The sequence below is a fragment of the Malania oleifera genome, chromosome 1, assembly GCF_029873635.1.
Source record: "Malania oleifera isolate guangnan ecotype guangnan chromosome 1, ASM2987363v1, whole genome shotgun sequence".
Taxonomy (NCBI): Eukaryota; Viridiplantae; Streptophyta; class Magnoliopsida; order Santalales; family Ximeniaceae; genus Malania; species Malania oleifera.
This window is the reverse complement of record NC_080417.1, coordinates 132,183,836-132,202,658: the sequence shown is the minus strand read 5'-3', so window position 1 is coordinate 132,202,658 and position 18,823 is coordinate 132,183,836. Positions and strand designations below refer to the sequence as shown.

Here is an 18,823-nt window from a genome sequence, read left to right as displayed (position 1 = left end):
GTTTTGATTTGGGTGTTTTATTGTCGAGGAAGGTCAAGGATTGCATCTGAAGGGACAGTTGGGTGAGGGTTAGACACACATATTAATATATCGCCGAGCAGTGGAGTTGTCTAGGGGAGGCTGCAGGCCTGCAGAGCAAGAGCAAGAGCAGCCGACAGTGTTGGGGTTTTGATTTGGGTGCTTTATTGTCGAGGAAGGTCAAGGATTGCATCTGAAGGGATAGTTGGGTGAGGGTTAAACACATTAATATATATATGTATGTGTGTGTGTATATATATATATATTTATTGGTTTTGGTTAACTGAAGAAAATATATTCTTAACCGCCTGATAACCGAACGCCGAACTTATTAAAAAATTAAACCAAACTGACTGAATTTGAAGACTCAACCAAAATGATTTAATTGAAATTTTTTGGTTTGGTTGGTTAATTCGGTTTTCACTGAACAGTGCTCAGGCTTATGACTATAAAGCTGCCATTTTTGTCCAAGGTCCACTTTTGTTCATTAAGAGTGTTCTGATATTGAGTTTTGTATAAGTTATCTTAGAATTCTGTGAGGTGGTCAATTTCCCGGTCAATCGCATCCCTTACCAAAGCAATGTTCCAGGAAATCATATGATCTGAAATTTGAAGGTGATTGCTGATTAGGGCATCATTGTCGCAGGCCAAACTGAAAATTGAAAGGAATTTCATGCTTATGGGAGAATGCGTGTCAAAAAGGGTATCAAGGTCTGAGTGAAATCGGTGACAAAAAAATCACCCGTAATAAAAGTTGTCAAAGAAATCAAGAATTATACAAATATCTATCATGAACAAGCCACCATTCCAACTAGTTACATTAGTAGTCCATCTATATTTGATAATACATAACACGCCAATTCTTTGAAAGCTCTTCTATTTCTTTCCTTTCTCACAATCCGGAAAAAGGGTATGGGGAAAAGGAGTCAAAGCTTTCCTTTTTCTTTGAGGTCTGGCCGCTTCTCTGATCAGTCTGCTGTGGCTTAGTGCCAGAACAATCGTGGGAGAAGTATGGGCTTGGAAAGGCATTCACTCAAGTAAGGAATCTTTATTTTTGATCAAAAAAGCAGATTGATTTGTAAGAAATTTCATTTGAGTTTTGAATCTCAAATTTCAATTTAAGGAAATTTATTTTATTGCCAAATTTTCTTCTTCTTCTTCTTATTATTATTATCTTTTTTTTTTTTTTTTGTTGAAGATTTGAGGTTTTCAATATATTTCAAGATGATCCATGGGACCATTTCAATTTCAAGGGTGGTGGAAAACGGAAGTTTTGATGGAAAGTTTGATAATTCAGTGGAAATTTAAGACCATGCCTTGTCTTGAGATTAGCCTTGATTTTTTGCCTTATAAAATGTTGGTTTAGAGAGTGAAATCCCATACTACTTTTGGAACTGCTAAAACAATTCAAGGTTTTCTTGTGTTGTGTTTATGCTTACTATACAATCTTTGACATTTAGCTGTATTCCTGTTGCATGCTTATAAATAAGTTGCATCAAAAGGAAGGAAACTTCTAGCATATTGTTTATTTAATTTTAATAATGTTTTGACTGTAGTTCTTATACCAAAGGAATTTGTCTAATGATGACTCTAATTACTAACCACAAAAACCCATCTGAACAAGGAAATGGCTCCATGAGTTAATGTGGTTGAAGGTATTCAAATTGTTCTTCATGAAAGGATCCTTCTAATTTTGTTCCTTTTGCGGCAGTGAAATGTGTTAGTGTGGGTTCGTGTATTGTATTTATGCCAAGAATTGATCTATGGGCGGTAGATCAACTTGCCAAAAATGAGAATGATTCCTGTTCAATGGGCCACCAGTTATCTGAGGAGAGCACCTCCTGTTTGACGGACAGTCAAGTTCACAAATCAGCTGACACGGCGGAACCTGATGCTGTTTTGAGAGCCTCACATGCGTGGTGTTCATTTGTTGAGCAGGTCGAGGTGTTGCATGTGTCTACATCCTTGATTATTTTGGTACGACTGACTTTTTATTGTCTTTTTCTTGCTGTCATCATGGTGAATTGTGACTTGATAAACTTATTATTGGGCTTTTCAATTTTTTTTCTTATTTTGATAAAATGTGTTTCTGATGCTATAAAAGAACTATGCAGTTGCTTGTAGCTTTCTGTTCTTTTCATATTTGGAAGTTTTTCCCTTTACATGTTATTTTTAAGATGTTAGATTATTTTGATGTTTTCTTGTCTAAATTTTGCTTCATTTTCTTAAAATATTTGTTGATCTTAGTAGGAGTTTGGATGTAAGGTCAATCATTTGTTATAAATTTAATAGCCCTTTTTGTTCTTGGATGTTTTTTTTTTTTTGAAACTTTATTGAAGAGGTATTGAGGGGATGCCAGCCCATGGTACAGTAAATCAAGCACCCTGAAGGGTGCCACGCAAATCAAAGATTACATCATAATCATTAGCAACAGTCCCACTAAATGCCAGCTTTTGACTGCAGTAAACAAGTGTTCTTTGCTGTTTTGCATGGTTGAGGTGAAATTTTTTAACACTTGCCTATTCCTCTCCTTCCAAACGTACCAGAAAATTGCGAGGGGAATGAGGGACATAACGTTTCTCTTCTCCTTTGTTGCTTGAATCCCTTTCCAGGCCCAGAGTTCCCTTCCCACAGAGTTAGCGATAACCCACCTTTGTCCTGTCAGAGTTAGCACCATATTCTTGAGATTCCTTGTCCAAGTGCAGTGAAGTAGGATGTGCTCAACAGATTCTGCATTAGCCATGCAAAGGGCACATCTGTTGGCTACTTATAGACCCCTTTGCAAATTATCCTTGGTAAAAAACTTACCATGGTTCGCTTCCCATGCAAGGAAGGGAACTTTTGTGGGGGCTGCCGTCTTCCAAATCTGAGTACAAGGGAAACTGAAGTTGTTTGACTCCAAAGGAAAGAGCTTCCTGTTCCTGTAGAAGGATCTAACAGTGAAGGCCCCCTTCTCATCTAAGGCCTAAATAGGAAGATTAGTGCTATTATGGTGTTGAAAGCTGTAAAGAAATCTGTAGAAGTCCGTGAGCAGGTTGAGTTCCCAATCTTCTACATTTCTAAGAAAAAGCGATGTTCCAAATAGCCCTTGATTTGAGGTTTGAAGGTGTTTACTGATGCAAGCATCTTTACCACATGCCAAGTTATAGATGGCTGGAAGTAAGATGCTAAGAGCTTCTTGATTGCACCACGAGTGATGCCAAAAATAAATGTTGCCCCCATTACAACTTGAAATCTGATACAAGAAGTGAAATCATTCCAGCCTTTCCTGATGAAATTCCACACCCCTACACCCTGTGGCCCTCTGTTTGCTTGGGAGTGAGTCTGCCGCCTTTTGATGAGAAATTCTTTTTCCATCCAGCCAACCTTTTTTCAAATTTTTCAATGATGGGATCCCACACTCCTTTATCTTTGAATTTGGCATCCAGAGGTAGCCCAAGGTAGTTAATAGGGAAAGTACCCTTTTGCAGCCTAGAAGACCAGCAAGGAGAGGCCCGTCTACAATTTATCCAACCGGAATGATTTCAATTTTTCCAACCTCAACTTTCAAACCCGAAACTGCCCCAAATCCTGTCAAGATACATTTCAGATTCAGAATGTTGAGAGGGTCATCCTCACAAAAAATGATAGTGTCATTAGCAAACAGGAGATGTGTGACCTCCATGGACCTATTGTGCTGGCCAACTCTAAGGCCTCTAAGCAGCCCTTCTCTTGTAGCTTTCTATCAACATGAGGCTCAACACCTCCATAACCATGATGAACAAAAACGGGGATAGAGGGTCCTCTTGTCTTAGACCTCTGAAGGGGTGGGAGAAATTAGTGGGGTGCCTGTTGATTAACACCGAGAAGCTTGGTATGTTGATGCAATGAGCTATCCAACTAGACCAACACTCCCAAAACCCATTTTCCTCAAGAGTAAGAGAAGGAAGTTCCAGTTGACATGATTGAAAGCTTTCTTCAGGTCAAGTCCACCCTTTTTTTCTTTCCCCTCCAGGAAGTATCCACTACCTTGTTTGTTCTAGCATGTTTCTTTTTTTATTTGTTTACTTTTTTTTTTCTTTTACATAAAAAGCAGATATATCCATTGTACACGAAAGTATGCACAAAGAGGAGAATCAGATCCTCCTATAAAAAGAAGAACCCAAAATAGACTAGAAAACAATCAAAATAAAACTGTCTTCCAATCTCTTAGAAGATCTGGGAAAGGCACTCTTTAAAACTGCCTGCTGCAAATGACCAGCCAGAGGCCAAGAACTAAATCTTATCGCAGAGCAAGGTACCAGAATTTCTCTTCCCTTAAATGGTATGAGCGTTCCTTTCCATCAAAATTCCTGATAAAACTGGAAAGATGCCACAAGTTCACAATACTAAACCATCACCACTCTTCCCAAGACCTGTAAAAGATATATGTAATAATTCCACTGAATCTAGGCAACCCAATTCTCCCAAAGACAGATGATAACTTATCCCAGATCCCCCAAGAGAGAGAAATTCAAAAAATATATGCGATGCAGATTCTGAGCTATCAAAGCACTAGAAGCGAAATCCGGAGATGAGGCCTTCAAAGGCCCCCTCTGCTAGGGATTGTTGGTTTTAACTCTATTAAGAACAACCAACCTAGTTAACACCTTTGTTTTAGAGGGGAATTTAGCTTTCCAGATAAAATAATGAAGGGGAAAGGATGATCTGATCTAATGCTCAAAGACAGATTTTGTAGAATAGAAACCTGAGGAATCCAAAACTGAACTCTGATTACCGCTTTCGCATGAGAGATGACAGCCCTCTAACTAGACCAACAAAAATAGAATCGTCCAACTCGCTATCATTAAGAGGCCTATGAAAATAGATATCTCAAGAAGAGGTAGACCCCTTTTGTGTTTTATATGTCAAATTTCTTTTTACAGAATTTACTTGTCGCTTAATGTGGGCTAAAAAATAATTGAGGAAAACATCATTTTAGTTGCTAGCTTTTGAGGCTAGGGCAGTGGATCTTTCTCATCATGACAGTGAACCAATCAAAAGATCCTGAGTAGAAAGGCAAGGCCAAAGCCTTCTCAGTTAATAATTAGCAATAACTTCACCTGACCATCCATGGAGGATAAAATGAGATGATAATTCTACTCCTGAATTTGAGAGACTACGCACATATGAATTGTAATATGGTTGATTTTTTTGCAATTATGATACAATATTAAGGAAGGCCTCTCTTGGGTGCTTGTCATAGAGATTTATCAATATGCCTTGACAAGATAAGTAAAGAAATTTCAAACATTTCCTGGGTTCTAGTCAGAAATTTAATTTACATGCCAGATCAGTTACTATAACTGTGCCACCCTTTCTTCATCTCATTCTGTCTTGTAGTTTTATTTTTTATTTTTATTTATTTTGTGCGGTTAAAGTGACATTTGCCCGCACACAGTGCATATCCATAATCTAAGTATTATGCGCACTTCCCATTCATCAATTAAGAAGTCCATTGTGCTCAAGAAAATGTTTGAACTAAAGCAATAATATTACTATATGCTATGAATTTATATTCTAGCAATATTTTCTTTTCCGTGCTAGTGCATTTTCTTCCCTAGTAGGTCATCTCATTGCTGAGCACAAGCAATGATTACTGTTCATGATATACTCTTTGATTCATTTTGTTTGACATCTCACATCTGTTAAAGTTCCTTGTCCCACCTGCTGAGCCACATCTCAAATTCTTGCAAGTGATCTCATGTTTTTCAGTGCATTTTCTGTGCTATAGGCTACTTCTGAAAGGCCATGTCTGGAGCTTCCTCTTGGAGTAAAGCAGTTCTTCCAGACTGATGTGTTGAATTGCACTCTTTCAACTTCTTCAGAATACATTGTACCCCGATTCATTGTGCAGGTTGATGGGAATTTTAACCATAATATGGTGATCAATTCGTCTGCAACAGAGTTGGCTAGGGATTTAATTCAAATGTTTGTCCACTTGGTTCATTATAGATCTCATACAATGGGTTCACATAAGGAACACAAAGAGTGTGATGCCATTCAAGCTGGTCCAGATGCATACCATGGCATGGATCATGGATTAACTAATGAACCTGAGAGTAGAAAGCACTGTCCTGAAGATTCCGTCATAAAGTTTCCTCTTCCGCTTTGTTATAGAACTGGAAAAGGGAAATCAAGCTTGCTGTTGGCAATATCTACCTTTGGCTATCAGATTCTGCGATATCCTCATTTTGCTGAACTTTGTTGGGTCACATCCAAATTGAAAGAAGGCCCGCGTGCAGACATACATGGTCCTTGGAAAGGCTGGCCATTCAATACTTGTATTGTTCGTCCAAGCAAAGCATTAGATGGGGTAGGTTTAGTTTGTAGCTCCAGCAATGTTAAAAGTAAAGAGAAATATGGTTTGGTTAGGGGCTTAATTGCAGTTGGTTTATCAGCATACAGAGGGGTTTACACTTCACTTACAGAAGTGTCCTCCCAGGTTCGCAAAGTTCTGGAACTACTTGTTGGACAGGTTAATGCTAAAATTCAAGCTGGAAAAGATAGATGTCAATTTGTTCGTATTTTATCACAGGTGGCTTATCTAGAAGATGTGGTTAATAGCTGGGCATTCACACTACAGAGGTACTGTTTGCTACTCCTCTTATGCTTGTGGATTCATAATTCATTAGATTAATTGTTGTCTAACTGAAATTCCTTCTGTTTCAGTTTAGAGGCTGATGCTCAAGTGATAGTGGCAAATCCAAAGCTGACATCACTGGGATCTCCACATGATCATCAGTCTTGCATGGATAATTCGGTTCAAAGCAAGGGATACAAGCCAACTGCTTCAAATGGGGGTTCAAAAGAGCTGGGAGAAAATACTGAGGGATTGGCTGCTGGAAATAGTGAATGTATTGATGTAGATGCAGGAGATGTCATTTTTGTTTGTCCTACTTCTGAGGACAGACCTGCAATTACAGAAGAAGAATGCCCACAGGAATTGGGTCATTCAACCTCTGTTACATGTCTTCAAATTTCGTCTACTGATCTTTTGGGTGGCAAAAGTTTGAACAAGCAGAATGGGGCTAATCTTGAGCCATGTGGGTCAGAAAATCCTAGAGACTTTGCAGTGCCCCATGGAAGCTCTGTGCCCTTGAAACAATCTAATGGGTTTGCATTCACAGAATCAGTTGTTCTTCCTAAGACTGGTATCTGTAGTTCTAATGCATTGGGTGGTGTTAATGGTGTCTTTAGTTCTGATAAATTAGATGGTGTTAAGTTTTCCACCTCTGGAAAAGTCCCCAACAAACTGGAGGATGCTGGAGTTCAAGCTAAAGATGGTAAGCCTTGCCCTGATGAACGTCATGTAGATACCAGCTCCTCATCAAGTGAAACTATGAGTCTTTCACCAAATTCTGGAGTTGAATGCTTGTACTGTTGTTGCTCTGGATGCCTATACACCCTTCATGGTTTGATGCAGAAAATTCTTATTAATGAATGGGAATTGAATGGGAACGATTGGACGGTAGATGATGTTCATGATGTTGTCACATCATTGTCTGCAAATCTTCTTTCAGAAGTTAGAAAATTTTATGTTACTGGAAGTGGCAGTCCGATTGGTGAAAATCCAAGACATGAAAAGCATAAAAAAATGCCTGCACATCAAGGAGTAAGTGCATGCGGGTGCAAGCGTTCAGGAAATAGTATGATCGTGCCGAAGGAATGTGGTTGCCATGCAATAAATCAGAGTTTAGATTCAAAGTCAAATCCATCATATATTCAACATGGACCTGTTTCAAAATTCATCTACAGAAATGGTGTACTGATTCCTGTAGATACTGACAAGGATGTTCCTTTTCATTGTAAATTTGAGACTTTGTGCCTTTGTTCTCTTATAGAGTGGATCTTATTGTCAAGGAAGCCTTTTGATTGATGTGATGTTGGCACAGCTTGGATTGGCTCAGCCTTGGCAATGTTTGGTGCTGTTGCGGAGTTTAGGTTTGAACCTTCAAAAAATGTAAAAAAGTCCAAATTTTGTCATCAGAGATTAGTTTCAGTTCATGCTATTCTTCAATCAGAAACAATTTGAGGGTGTTAATTTTCTTTATCCCTTTATCCCTATACTGCCCTAAAAAATTTTGGGTTGCCCAGGTAGAGCTCATCTACACAATGTAAGTATCATTTTGAGGTCTTCCCTTTTATTAATTTTTTTGGAGTTATATTTCTTGTTTTTACATATTTAAAGCTTTTATTTTATATTCATTGATGTATATAAATTTCATTTTTTAATTTCTCCACTCCACATGATTGGATGCATATTTGTGTTGCTAGGAAATGATTTTATGAGATCAATAACCAGGACACCTTGTTGTAGTTTATCAATATTTTCTTAGTTTTGACGAGTTGGTTTGCAGTATGCTGAATCTAGTATGCTACTTTTTTTCCCCCTGGATAGTGTTGGATGGCTTGATATTCGTTGTTGGGCCTAGTGCCTAACAACTTGAGCTTTTTAGGATTATTGGTGATGTAACATGTTATCAAAGCTCTCCAGCTGTAGGGGGTCCTGGGTTCAATCATCGTTATATACGTTTGCTTGTATATTTTTTAACATAGTGCAGTCTTTTTTTGATTATGTTTGTGCATGCATTCAAGTTTATTTTATTTACTTCTTCCAGCATGAGATGAGTTTGTGGGTAGCATGTGAACAGAGAGCTGGACAGCTTTATATGCGTTCTTGGGCTCAATTCCCAACTGCAGAATTCGGAGGTCGATATTGTGTTCAGAAGATTTTAGAGGGCCATGCTGCCCGCCAGAAGCCTTCATGCAAGGTCCAGTGTGGCAAGACGTGTGTTACTAGTCAGAGTTCTGAGGATATGCGGGCGGAGAAGCAAACTTGTGCTGATAGGTCAAGTGGGTTTAATGTAGCTTTTACTAGTGGGTCAAGTAGTTTGGGAAAGTGAAGTTGGGCTGCCAATGAGGTAGTCGCAGGGCATTTTTGAAGTAAATTGTGTTAAGGAGAAAAAACAAGGGTGTCAGAAAATGAGCGAGTCTGATAGTGGTTTTGTCAGTGACGGTGGTTTATTATTGGATAAGAGTCGTGAATAATTTGGATGTGTTTCTGATTCATCTGATTTACTTGGTGATATTTCTCGCCATCTCCGCTTGAAGGCTTGGAGGGTTTTTTCTATTTTTTAGCATGGATTGGGTAAAGACTAGGGAATACACAATGCGAGGGTAGGATTTTGCCCACCCCTTGTGGAGGAGATTAGTAGGAAAGATGTCAAAGCTCAACAACTGATGGACAAGAAGTTTGTTAGGATGGAGGTAAAAGTTGGGTGAATATAGAGTAGTATGGTGAAAAGTGATCAAAGAGGGATTTTTTGATTTAAAATTTGATAAGGTTTTTATTTGCTTTTATATATTGAGGACTTCTTCCCATCTTCTAGGTTGTAATCTCTCTTTTTCCTTCTTAATACATTTCTTTTATTATAAAAAAAGTTGATACAAGGCTGTTCTTTCTTGTTAAAAAGAGTGGCACCTTACATCTTGTCATCCTTGTCTCTTTTTCATCCTTGCTCCAGATCTGTAGATTGGATGAAGTCTCTTTTTGTTAATCTTATTCAAGCCCTTTGATGCAGGAACAAGAGTAAAAAAGGAGTTAAAAACTTACCTTACACATTATTGTAGCAGGATTCTGTTTGAATTACTTGTCAATTTGCTTATTCTAATGGCTTTATATCCTGTTTAGTCTTTTTATTTGGGTAATTAAGTCTTTTTTAGTAGTCACATGATGAGCATGTGACCTTTTAAATAATTGGAGAGAGGACACTAAGTAATTCAAGAGAGAAGAAGGGTTGGGATTGTGGGGTTTTTTTGCAGCTTATTATTGAACTCTACTTTGGAGGGTCTTGTATCAATTCGTTCAGAACTAGAATAAAAATTTGGCTGTGAGTTCCTAATTAGGGTTCCAGACCCTCCAAACTCATTAGCTTAGTTCCTTCTTCAGCCTTTTTTGCATTCTTTACCTGTCTTTCTATTTTGTCACTGGAATTTTACATTTAGTCGCTGGACAGCAACTGTGTTCCCCAAGACAAGTCTAAGCCTATTGGCCACAACTTTTGACAGGATTTTGTATTAGCTATTGAGGCTAGTAACTAGGCTCATTTGTCTAAAATCCTCGACTCTTCTCTCTCCTTTTTGGGAATTGACCACACCCATGTGAAGGAATTCATCAAAAAAATTTAGAATATCAACTTCCAGCACTGCCCACATCCTAGGAAAACGCCATCAAGAAGCCATAAGGATTGGGATTTGGGGGCACATGTTTAAGGCAGATTTTCTAATTTCTTCAACCTCAGAAGGCCTATCCAGCCAACTAATAGAACTCTATTGGATGGGACTCTAGTCCAGGCCTTCCACCATCAATCTATTTGGGATCTCTTCAGAAAATTGAGTTTTATGGAAGTTCGTAATCCCAAACTCTAATCTGAGATTGATGTGTAACCACTTGGCCAGAATTTAAGATCAGCTCCTTAACCATGTATCATTGTATCCTTTCATCTTATTCCATTCACCACCCTGTGGAAATGACCAGAATTCCAGTGCCCCTCCACCCATTTTGCCCTCAACCTTTGATGCTAGCATGTAGAGGATTCCCAACTCGTTACTAAGATTGGTCCTCCTGCTTGTATCCTCCTCCTTGAGAAGGCCTCAATCTTCTAACCTATCCTTCCCAAGAATTTCGCAAGGATGTTTTTAGACATTTCTTAAAGTCCCTTTATTTGAATCTTTCAACTTAGACTTAGGATTTCAGCTTCTTAATGAATTTAAAACCCTCCCATCCCTCTTCCAACCTTTGACCTTCTTCCTAAGGCTCCGCTTGAAACTTGGAAAATATTGAGGAAAGAAAAATATCAAGAAACACATTTTTATGTTTGATTACCAAAGAAAATAAAAAGTACACCAAACCTATGAACTATTTTGATCCTATATACCATTAATATTTGGATTTTTTTATATATTTTTAATCATATTAAAATAAAATTTCTTATTTAATATAAAAAAATATAATAGAAAATGAACGGAAGGGAGTGGGCCCCATTACATCTCTAACAGGAGAGAGTAGTGGGCTGGAAGTGGGTTGAGGGAGGATTTGCTGAAATGAGATGGGGAAACTCATCCTACAGAAATATACCCGTGCGGGAGCAAGCCCATCTATCTCGAAAGGCCTCCAAGTGAAGCTGCCATTAACGATTCACAAGCACTCACAGAAAAACTCTAAAACCAAATAATTAAATCAATTAAAAAAATCACTCCTCATTGACTCATTGTCCTTGCAACCCTTACAAATAGAGAGCATACTTCCCTAAATGTACGTCTAAAAATTAAGAAGGCATGCTTGCGAAAATAAACTATTGGAAATGAAATCAAATTAACCAAAATGAGGATAGGGCTTCCAGACTGGCCCTTTTCTCTTCATGATGAAGTATCCTCTCTTCCATCATTCTCTCCCCCCTCTGGAATTCAGCTTGAATGCTGGTTAACTAAAACATGACTCGGTAAACTGAAACAGATTGAAGGCGTCCCAATGCTTTCAAGGGGATCTCAACATCTACTAAACATTGAGAGTGCAATGTGGAATGGCTCAGCCTTGATGCTCACAGTATTTTTGCGGCCTGTATAAATCATGTGAAACTAGAACTGCCAGTCTCCCCAATAAACAGTCACAAGCATGCAACAAGGTTTAAGTGAAACAAATGGTGATGGTGGAGAGGAAGACCTACGACGTGGTTATCGAAGGCGAGAACACCGACATCCTCAGAATCATGGAATACCATGGAGGAAGAAGGATCTCGATTTTCTTGGAGCTTGAGGAGTTCGAATTGTTCCTCGTAGCTTGGGAAGATTTTTGGGCGGCGAGAAGAGACAAATACATGGCGACATCTTGGTTTTTTATCAAACAAGGAACAAGGGCAAAATCTTGTTGCTACAGCTGAACACGAACAAGCATGGCAAGTGCCGTGCCCTAATGGAGAAAAACAGTGGCGGCTTGAGAATCTTGGCCTTTGCACAGGGCTACGACTCAAAGGGTTGGCAAAGAATCCCCTTTACGAAAGTTGAACTGGGTCATTGACTACTTCCCCCCTCGAAATGCAAGCCCAAGGTCACTGCGCACAGAAGAAAGGGTTACTGCCATCTACAACTTGGCCTGTTATAAGAAAGGCCTCACCAGTCATCACTTTCAAATCTCAGATCAGGGGATCTTCTGGAACATTTCCTTTATTAGAAATGTGGCAGATTGGGAACTCCATATTCTCACCGACTTTATTTCAGTTCTACAACTTCTGGTGCCAAAACATTGCCAATGAACCAAAATGGACTTTGGAGTTTGGATAGAAAAAAGTCACTAACATAACGTCGTAATTGGAAGGTGACTCCCACTCAACACTGAATCCACATCCACCCAAGGAGACACTATCCCTAAATGTTGGTAATAGGATACTGCTGCTGTGTGGGTCTGGAAGGGTTGCAAACCCAATTGAAGGAAAGGATTGTTTAACTTAGGGTACAACTTTGGGCTGAGCTTCCTTTGTACTCTGTTGAGCAGTCCGCACTAACCATAGGAAATTGCTCACTATCTGGTACCTCCTCCTCACTGCTAGCTGGCTCCAATGACTAGTATATAGTTGGTCTGTTTTTGTTAGGATTCTCTTCCACTGCATTCAATTGTTTCTTTTTAGGGCAGTAACAGCGAGAATGATCCTTCTCCCAACACACAGTCTGCCCTCTTCTTCCTGATGTCCATCAAATAAATAACTTCCTTTTGTACATCCTTCACCTATGCTGCTACTTGATCGATGGAATCAAAATGCTGATTGTTAAGCTTTATGTGAATGAGTGAGAGAGCATAAGTCGGGTGTATCAGGTTGGGCTGGGACAGCTAGGGGTCTATTCTGTTGTGGAAAGCAGTTCTATTTTTCCATTTTAATTTCCCAAATAATTAAAAGAATATCACATTATTTTCCAGTGAAACATCTTTTATTTTATTTTATTTTGAAATTCCCTATATAAATGCAAAAAACATGAAAAAAGATGGTATTTTCGTAATTCTCTTAAAAACTAAAAATGGAAAAAAAAAAAACTATTTTTGGTTATTTTACAATTTTAATTTTCCAAATAATTAGAAAAATGTCACATTGTTCTTTAGTTTTATAACATTTGTATAGGAAGGTTGAAAACATGTTTTGTTGTTTTTGAAATTCTCCATAGGAATGTTTAAAAACTGGGAAATAAGGTGGCATTTTCATAGTTTCTTAAATATGGAAAATAAGAAATATTTTTCACAAATAAATAAGGCCTAAATTATCTTTTTTTTCTTCTCTTCCAAACATGGCTGAGAAGGGATAGAAGCTGCAGTCGATGATAGGCATGTTGAGAGTTGCTGCCGTGAATTTGTGATTGTTAGTTGGAGATGAGGGTCCAATGATTTTGGAGCTAGATGATAACAAAATCTTTGGCTTTTGGTGATGGTAAGAACTAGTCAAACAATCTGGTGTTGCTGCAAACATGCAAGATTGCACGTGTTAGCTTGATTTAATTCTGAATATTGACTGGATCAACTTGGTGTGAGGTTTGTGGAACAGATTGGATTTGATTTTGGGAACTCTTGAGGCTTGGCATTGGATTCTTTGTGCGATGGGGGGTGGCAGTGGATGCAGCAATGATGGTCTGACAGTGGTTGACAATGATGCTAGAGATGGTGGTGCTACTAATGGTGTTGCAACTCTGGCAGTGATGGTGGTGGAATAGGGGTCGTGGTGACAGCAGGCTAACCTGGCTCTGATAACAATTGATGCTGAATGGTCAGCAAGAACGCGTGAGTAAATCCCAAAAATAGTCAAATCTATTTAAATCAATTTCAAAATTCAAACTCAAATCTGCTTACAACCCTCATAAATAGAATAATTTCCTAAATCTACTTTCCAAAGAATAGAGCTTCTGGACTGGCCCTCTTCTCCATGATGGACTATTGTCTTCATCAAATTGCTAAACTGATGTCGCTAGATGCAATGCTGCTCTTTCGCCTCATCCTCTACCTTACGTTAAGTGATTTCACTGTCAATGTTCTTGCAGCAGATGTGAGGGAGAGATCAAACTGTCAGCTATGCATTAGGACGTCTCCCACTTTTTGTTTGTGGAGAACAGCCAGTAAGAAGGTAGAGCCTTGACTTAGGGTATATCTTTTGATTGAATCCGTGATAACTGATGTCAACATTGGGAAGTGGAGTTTGGGGACTGTTTTACCTGTGTAATGCTTTTGTAAACTCCATGATCACGGCATGTAGTAGAACATAATGTGTGAAAGTGCTGATTTGAGGAGTCATGCTTTCCTTTTTTAAAGATTTTTTGTTTTTTAAAAGATTTTCACGAGAGTTTATAAGTTCATAGTTATTCTTCTGATAGCTCATACCTCATAACAAGAAAGTTAAGAAAATTCTATTCCATGGCAGAGCATCAAAAGAGGGTTTCCAGTAAGCAAACTGAGTGAATTAAATAGTTTTGTAGCGACATGTTGAACAATCTCTAGCATCTATGAGGGCTGTGTTTTGGCTATAGTGATCAGTAATTCCTCATTGCAACAAGAGAGAGAGAGAGAGAGAGAGAGAGAGAGAGATCACAGTTGCAAATTTACAATGCTTTCCTGTGCTGAGATGATAGGGTGCTAGAGAGAGAGAGAGAGAGAGATCACAGGAGAGAGAAATCACAGCTGCAAATTTACAATGCTTTCCTGTGCTGAGATGATAGGGTGCTATACTAGATTTAAGAACTTCTACATAATGCTATGATTAGAACAATTGTTTTTATAAATCGGATAAAACTGCCACTGTTTTTTTCTGTTCTCCACTTTACATTTAAAGCAGTAGCTAACAACAAAACAGCAGAATTCCCACAGGAAAGCTAAAACTGAGGAAAATAGAACAACTAATTTTGGACAGATTTAAGATGGTTGTATCTTCTGTTTATTTTTATGAAAAAAACTATTTTGGACAACTCAGGCAGACAGTTGATTTAGATTTTTAGATGCAGGGATTCTACCTTGTGAGTTGTATAAACTCATTCACAGCTAGGCATCCACTTAAAATTTCCATTTCAGTGGTCCAACTATCATCATCCTAATATGATTAGAAAGCGATATTGACTGTGGATATATAATTTTTGGGCTGCTTGAGGTTGGATATATCTGCCCTAGATTGTATTTTCCTATTCTATATTTTGAGGAAATTATCTTCCTTCTGCTGTTCAGGGGATAAAAAGGACTTGTAATTATTTTTCCCTTTTTGATTAGCAAAAGGGAAGAACCTACTGAAGAACATGAAAGAGTGGTAAAAAGAGCAAGGGGACCCAGCCAGACCAAAATCCAGACATGGTGCTCCTAATGTGACTTGGGATGGGATCTGATGATGATGATGATGATACCGATAATAATAATTATAATGCTTCTCCAAAAGACATAATCACTTGTAACTGAAGGAAAATCCCTAAATTTACTTTGGGACTACAAAACTCAGAAGTCTCCAGCCATGGATGTCTTTTGATCTGATAGATCTTGCAGACTTTGAACAAAGGTATCGATGTATCTCCTTTGCAAGTCTTGGCTTGAAATAATCTCCTTCCATTTAGCATGGTTTCTCCTGACCATCCCACCCACCTCACTATCTTCATCCATCACTGACTTGATTGCTTTGCAAACACTTTCCTTGGTGAACCTTCCATTTTCCTCTCTTTCAACTTCTACCGCAGCTTTCAGTTCTTCTGCCATTAACACAGCATTTATGATCTGATCACCCAAATGAGGCACTAATACTATCTGGCAGTCGCTAAACAAAGACTCCCACATGGATCCAAACCCACAATGACTAACAAAGCACCCAATGGACGGGTGCTTTAATATCAATGGCTGCTGAACCCAGCCTCCATGCATCATCCCTTTTCCCTCGACTCTCTCCTTGAACCCCTCTGGCAATGCCTCTTCAATCGTCTTGCTTCCCTCTGGCGGCCTCAAAACTACAAAAAATGGCAACTCAGATAGCTCAAAACCCGGAAGTAGCTCCTGAAACTGTTCCTTTCCTAGTGTAATCTGGCTACCCAATGCACAGAACACTACGGAACCTGGGTTGAAGTTGCTTAGCCATGTAGCCCATCTCTCCTTAAGCTGCCCTTCTGGTGTCTCAGGCAAGATAGGCCCTGTTAGCAACACAGTTGACTTGGAATACTGCTCTGCAAGGTAATCGCAAAAGGGTCCCTCAATTTCACGAAATGTCCTTATGGCCAAGGCATCGCGCTCCCTCATGCTGGTGCTTAGGCGTTCATACATGGTTATCCCACTTCCAAACTCTTGTGATAAAACTGTTGCTTGGGAGGCTTCTTGTGGTCGCAGTGGTAAATATGGGCAACCAGGTGGTATCTGCATTAGCTCTGCCATGGTCCAGCCCCTTTCGATCTTTAAAGCAGGGACTACACGGAGCGCGTGTGCAGCAGCGCACAGCACTGCATAGTAGACAGATTTGATCCCAAGCTTTTGAGCAACGGATGGAACCCAAAATCCAAGGTCGAAGACAATAATGTCGGGCTTGAGAGAGCTTAAAATGGTTTGGACTTGTTCTTGGGTTTTGTCGAAAGCAGTGGCTAGGTGTGTGTGAAGGGGGAAGGGAACGTCGGATGCAGTCTCGGCCCCAGGAGGGAGGCCATCGACATGGGGAACATCTAGGGAGAAGAAGCGTATGAGGGTCGGGTTGAGGTTTTCTTGTTTCATCGTAGGTTCTGCTCTCTTTGGGAGTAGGAAGGAAATTGTGTACCCTCTCTTGGCAAGCTCATTCGAAAGATGAAGGTACGGAGTAAGGTGGCCAAAGGCAAACCAGGGGAACATAGCAACATGCAATTTTGAGCTCTTGGCCGCAGGAGGACTTGCCATTTTTAGGTGGATAGTTACTAGCAGGTGGATACTACTGGTGAGTGAAGATGGGACACTTCCACACTACTTCTTTGATGTATTTATGCACACCTGCTATGTATGTGCAGAGAGACTTTTGGTTGAGAAGTAGGTGGGAGCCGTATGAGCATATGTTTTTTTGTGGCAAATGCACTTGTGGGTTGGTAGTTGAAGTTAAGCTTCAAAGCTCCTCACTACAACTGTTAGCGTATATGATTTTCTTGCCATGCTATTAATTGACCTGTAAATCTTTTTTGCCATACTATTAATTGACCTGTAAATCCTTTTTGCTCTCTGTGCTCTTAATGCCAAGTGAAATTTTTGATAATGGGGAAAAAAAAACTGTTGTCTTATGTATGGGTGAGCATAATTTGGTCAAAATCAAATTAATTGACTAAATTGGTCATGAGGTTCAGTTAAAATTTATTCAATTCCATTCAATTTTTATTTTTACTGAATTTCAGTTTTTGATTTTAGATTTGAGTTTAGGATTTAAAGTGTTCAGTTAATTGAATTAACCCGTTAGTATATATTAATGCTTAATAATTCTATATATATATATATATATATATATATATATATAAATATTAAAAGAAATGCTAATTTATCATCCAAATATCACTTTTTTATCCATTACTTTGTAGGTATTGTACTGCAATTATTTAAAGTAGTGGATAAGAAAAAGTTGACATTTTTTTAATCATACCAATCGAATGAGTATTTAGGTTAAGTAATTGAATTAATTTTACTAATTGAATGCTCACCATTAGTCTCATGAATGAGGTCAAGGCTTGTTTACTAATTTTGGCTGCTGTTAACGTTGGCTCTCCATTGAATTTTCTTTTGAAAGTCGCTCACCATTGAATTTTGGACAATCAACCAAATCAAATTTGGTTGATTAATAGACAGGCACTTGAAAACTGTTCCCAAATGCAAGAGTGGTAGCTAGTAGTTAAGTATCAATCAATTCAATGTATAATATTTTTTTCATTTCAGGGTCTATGTGCCACCTACTAGTAGCCTCTTCGAGCACAATCTTCCATAGTTTTCCTAATCATAGATGCTCTGCTTACTTGGTGATAGATTTGGTAAAATGATTTGATTTAAATAATTTAGTGGATTAGACGGATCATTGGGTGAGTAAATTATAATTTATGTTGAGCGATGATTCAGATTGGATAATTTATAGTTGTTGGCAGATAATTTTTTATTCTTAATAAATTTTTTACTTGATCCAACTTATTCCATGACATAATAATTGAAATTGTGTTTGAATTTTTAATTTGGTAAACTCTAAATCATTTATTAAATAGAAAACATAATATTATTAAAAGAAAGTTATAAATTCAAAATAAATATAAATTAATTTAAATAGAAAGTATAGCTATTTTTAAAACATAATTCTCAAAAAAATTGACAAGAATTCATAATTCTAAATGTTATTTCATATAAATATAATATTCAAAAGCATAACTGTTTAAAAAAAAAAAATAAACAAATTGAGCAATAAATGTTCCTCATCAATTGAAAGTCTCTATACCAAGTGTACTATTTTGATTAGCCACGTCATAATGTACATTATCAACCTAATAAAAGATGATTCATGACAAATTAGGTGAAAAATTGAAAGGTGAAATTTCAACTCATATCCGACTCGATTAATACATGAATCGTATATGTTTTTATTAAATGAATTAGATTCAGTTTGAATTAATGAATTTTTATCTATTTTTTAGATGGTTTGTTTTTTTTTTTTTAGCCCACCTTAATTATCAATTTCTCCAACAAGCTTCATTGCCTTATATATGTAATAGGAGGGCAGACTTGGATCTACGATAAGGTTACTCTTTT

At 38.2% G+C, this 18,823-nt stretch overlaps 2 protein-coding genes across 2 annotated transcripts in view; one reads left to right on the top strand and one right to left on the bottom strand.

Annotated features, from left to right (window-relative positions):
* Nucleotides 1–8,201, top strand: part of LOC131155023 (uncharacterized) — a 30,241-nt gene extending 22,040 nt beyond the window's left edge. The window contains exons 4-6 of the mRNA XM_058107910.1: nt 1,730–1,995; nt 5,771–6,624; nt 6,709–8,201. Of these exons, the coding sequence (XP_057963893.1) occupies nt 1,730–1,995; nt 5,771–6,624; nt 6,709–7,915 (2,327 nt within the window). The 3' untranslated portion in view covers nt 7,916–8,201. The remainder of the gene's footprint in view (nt 1–1,729; nt 1,996–5,770; nt 6,625–6,708) is intronic.
* A 7,243-nt stretch (nt 8,202–15,444) lies between these two features.
* On the bottom strand, nt 15,445–17,002 carry LOC131155017 (UDP-glycosyltransferase 79B3-like). Its single transcript, XM_058107898.1, has one exon. It carries the CDS (start codon nt 16,952–16,954, stop codon nt 15,548–15,550), a length of 1,407 nt encoding a protein of 468 aa, XP_057963881.1. The 5' UTR covers nt 16,955–17,002; the 3' UTR covers nt 15,445–15,547.
* Between the last annotated feature and the right edge of the window lie 1,821 nt (nt 17,003–18,823).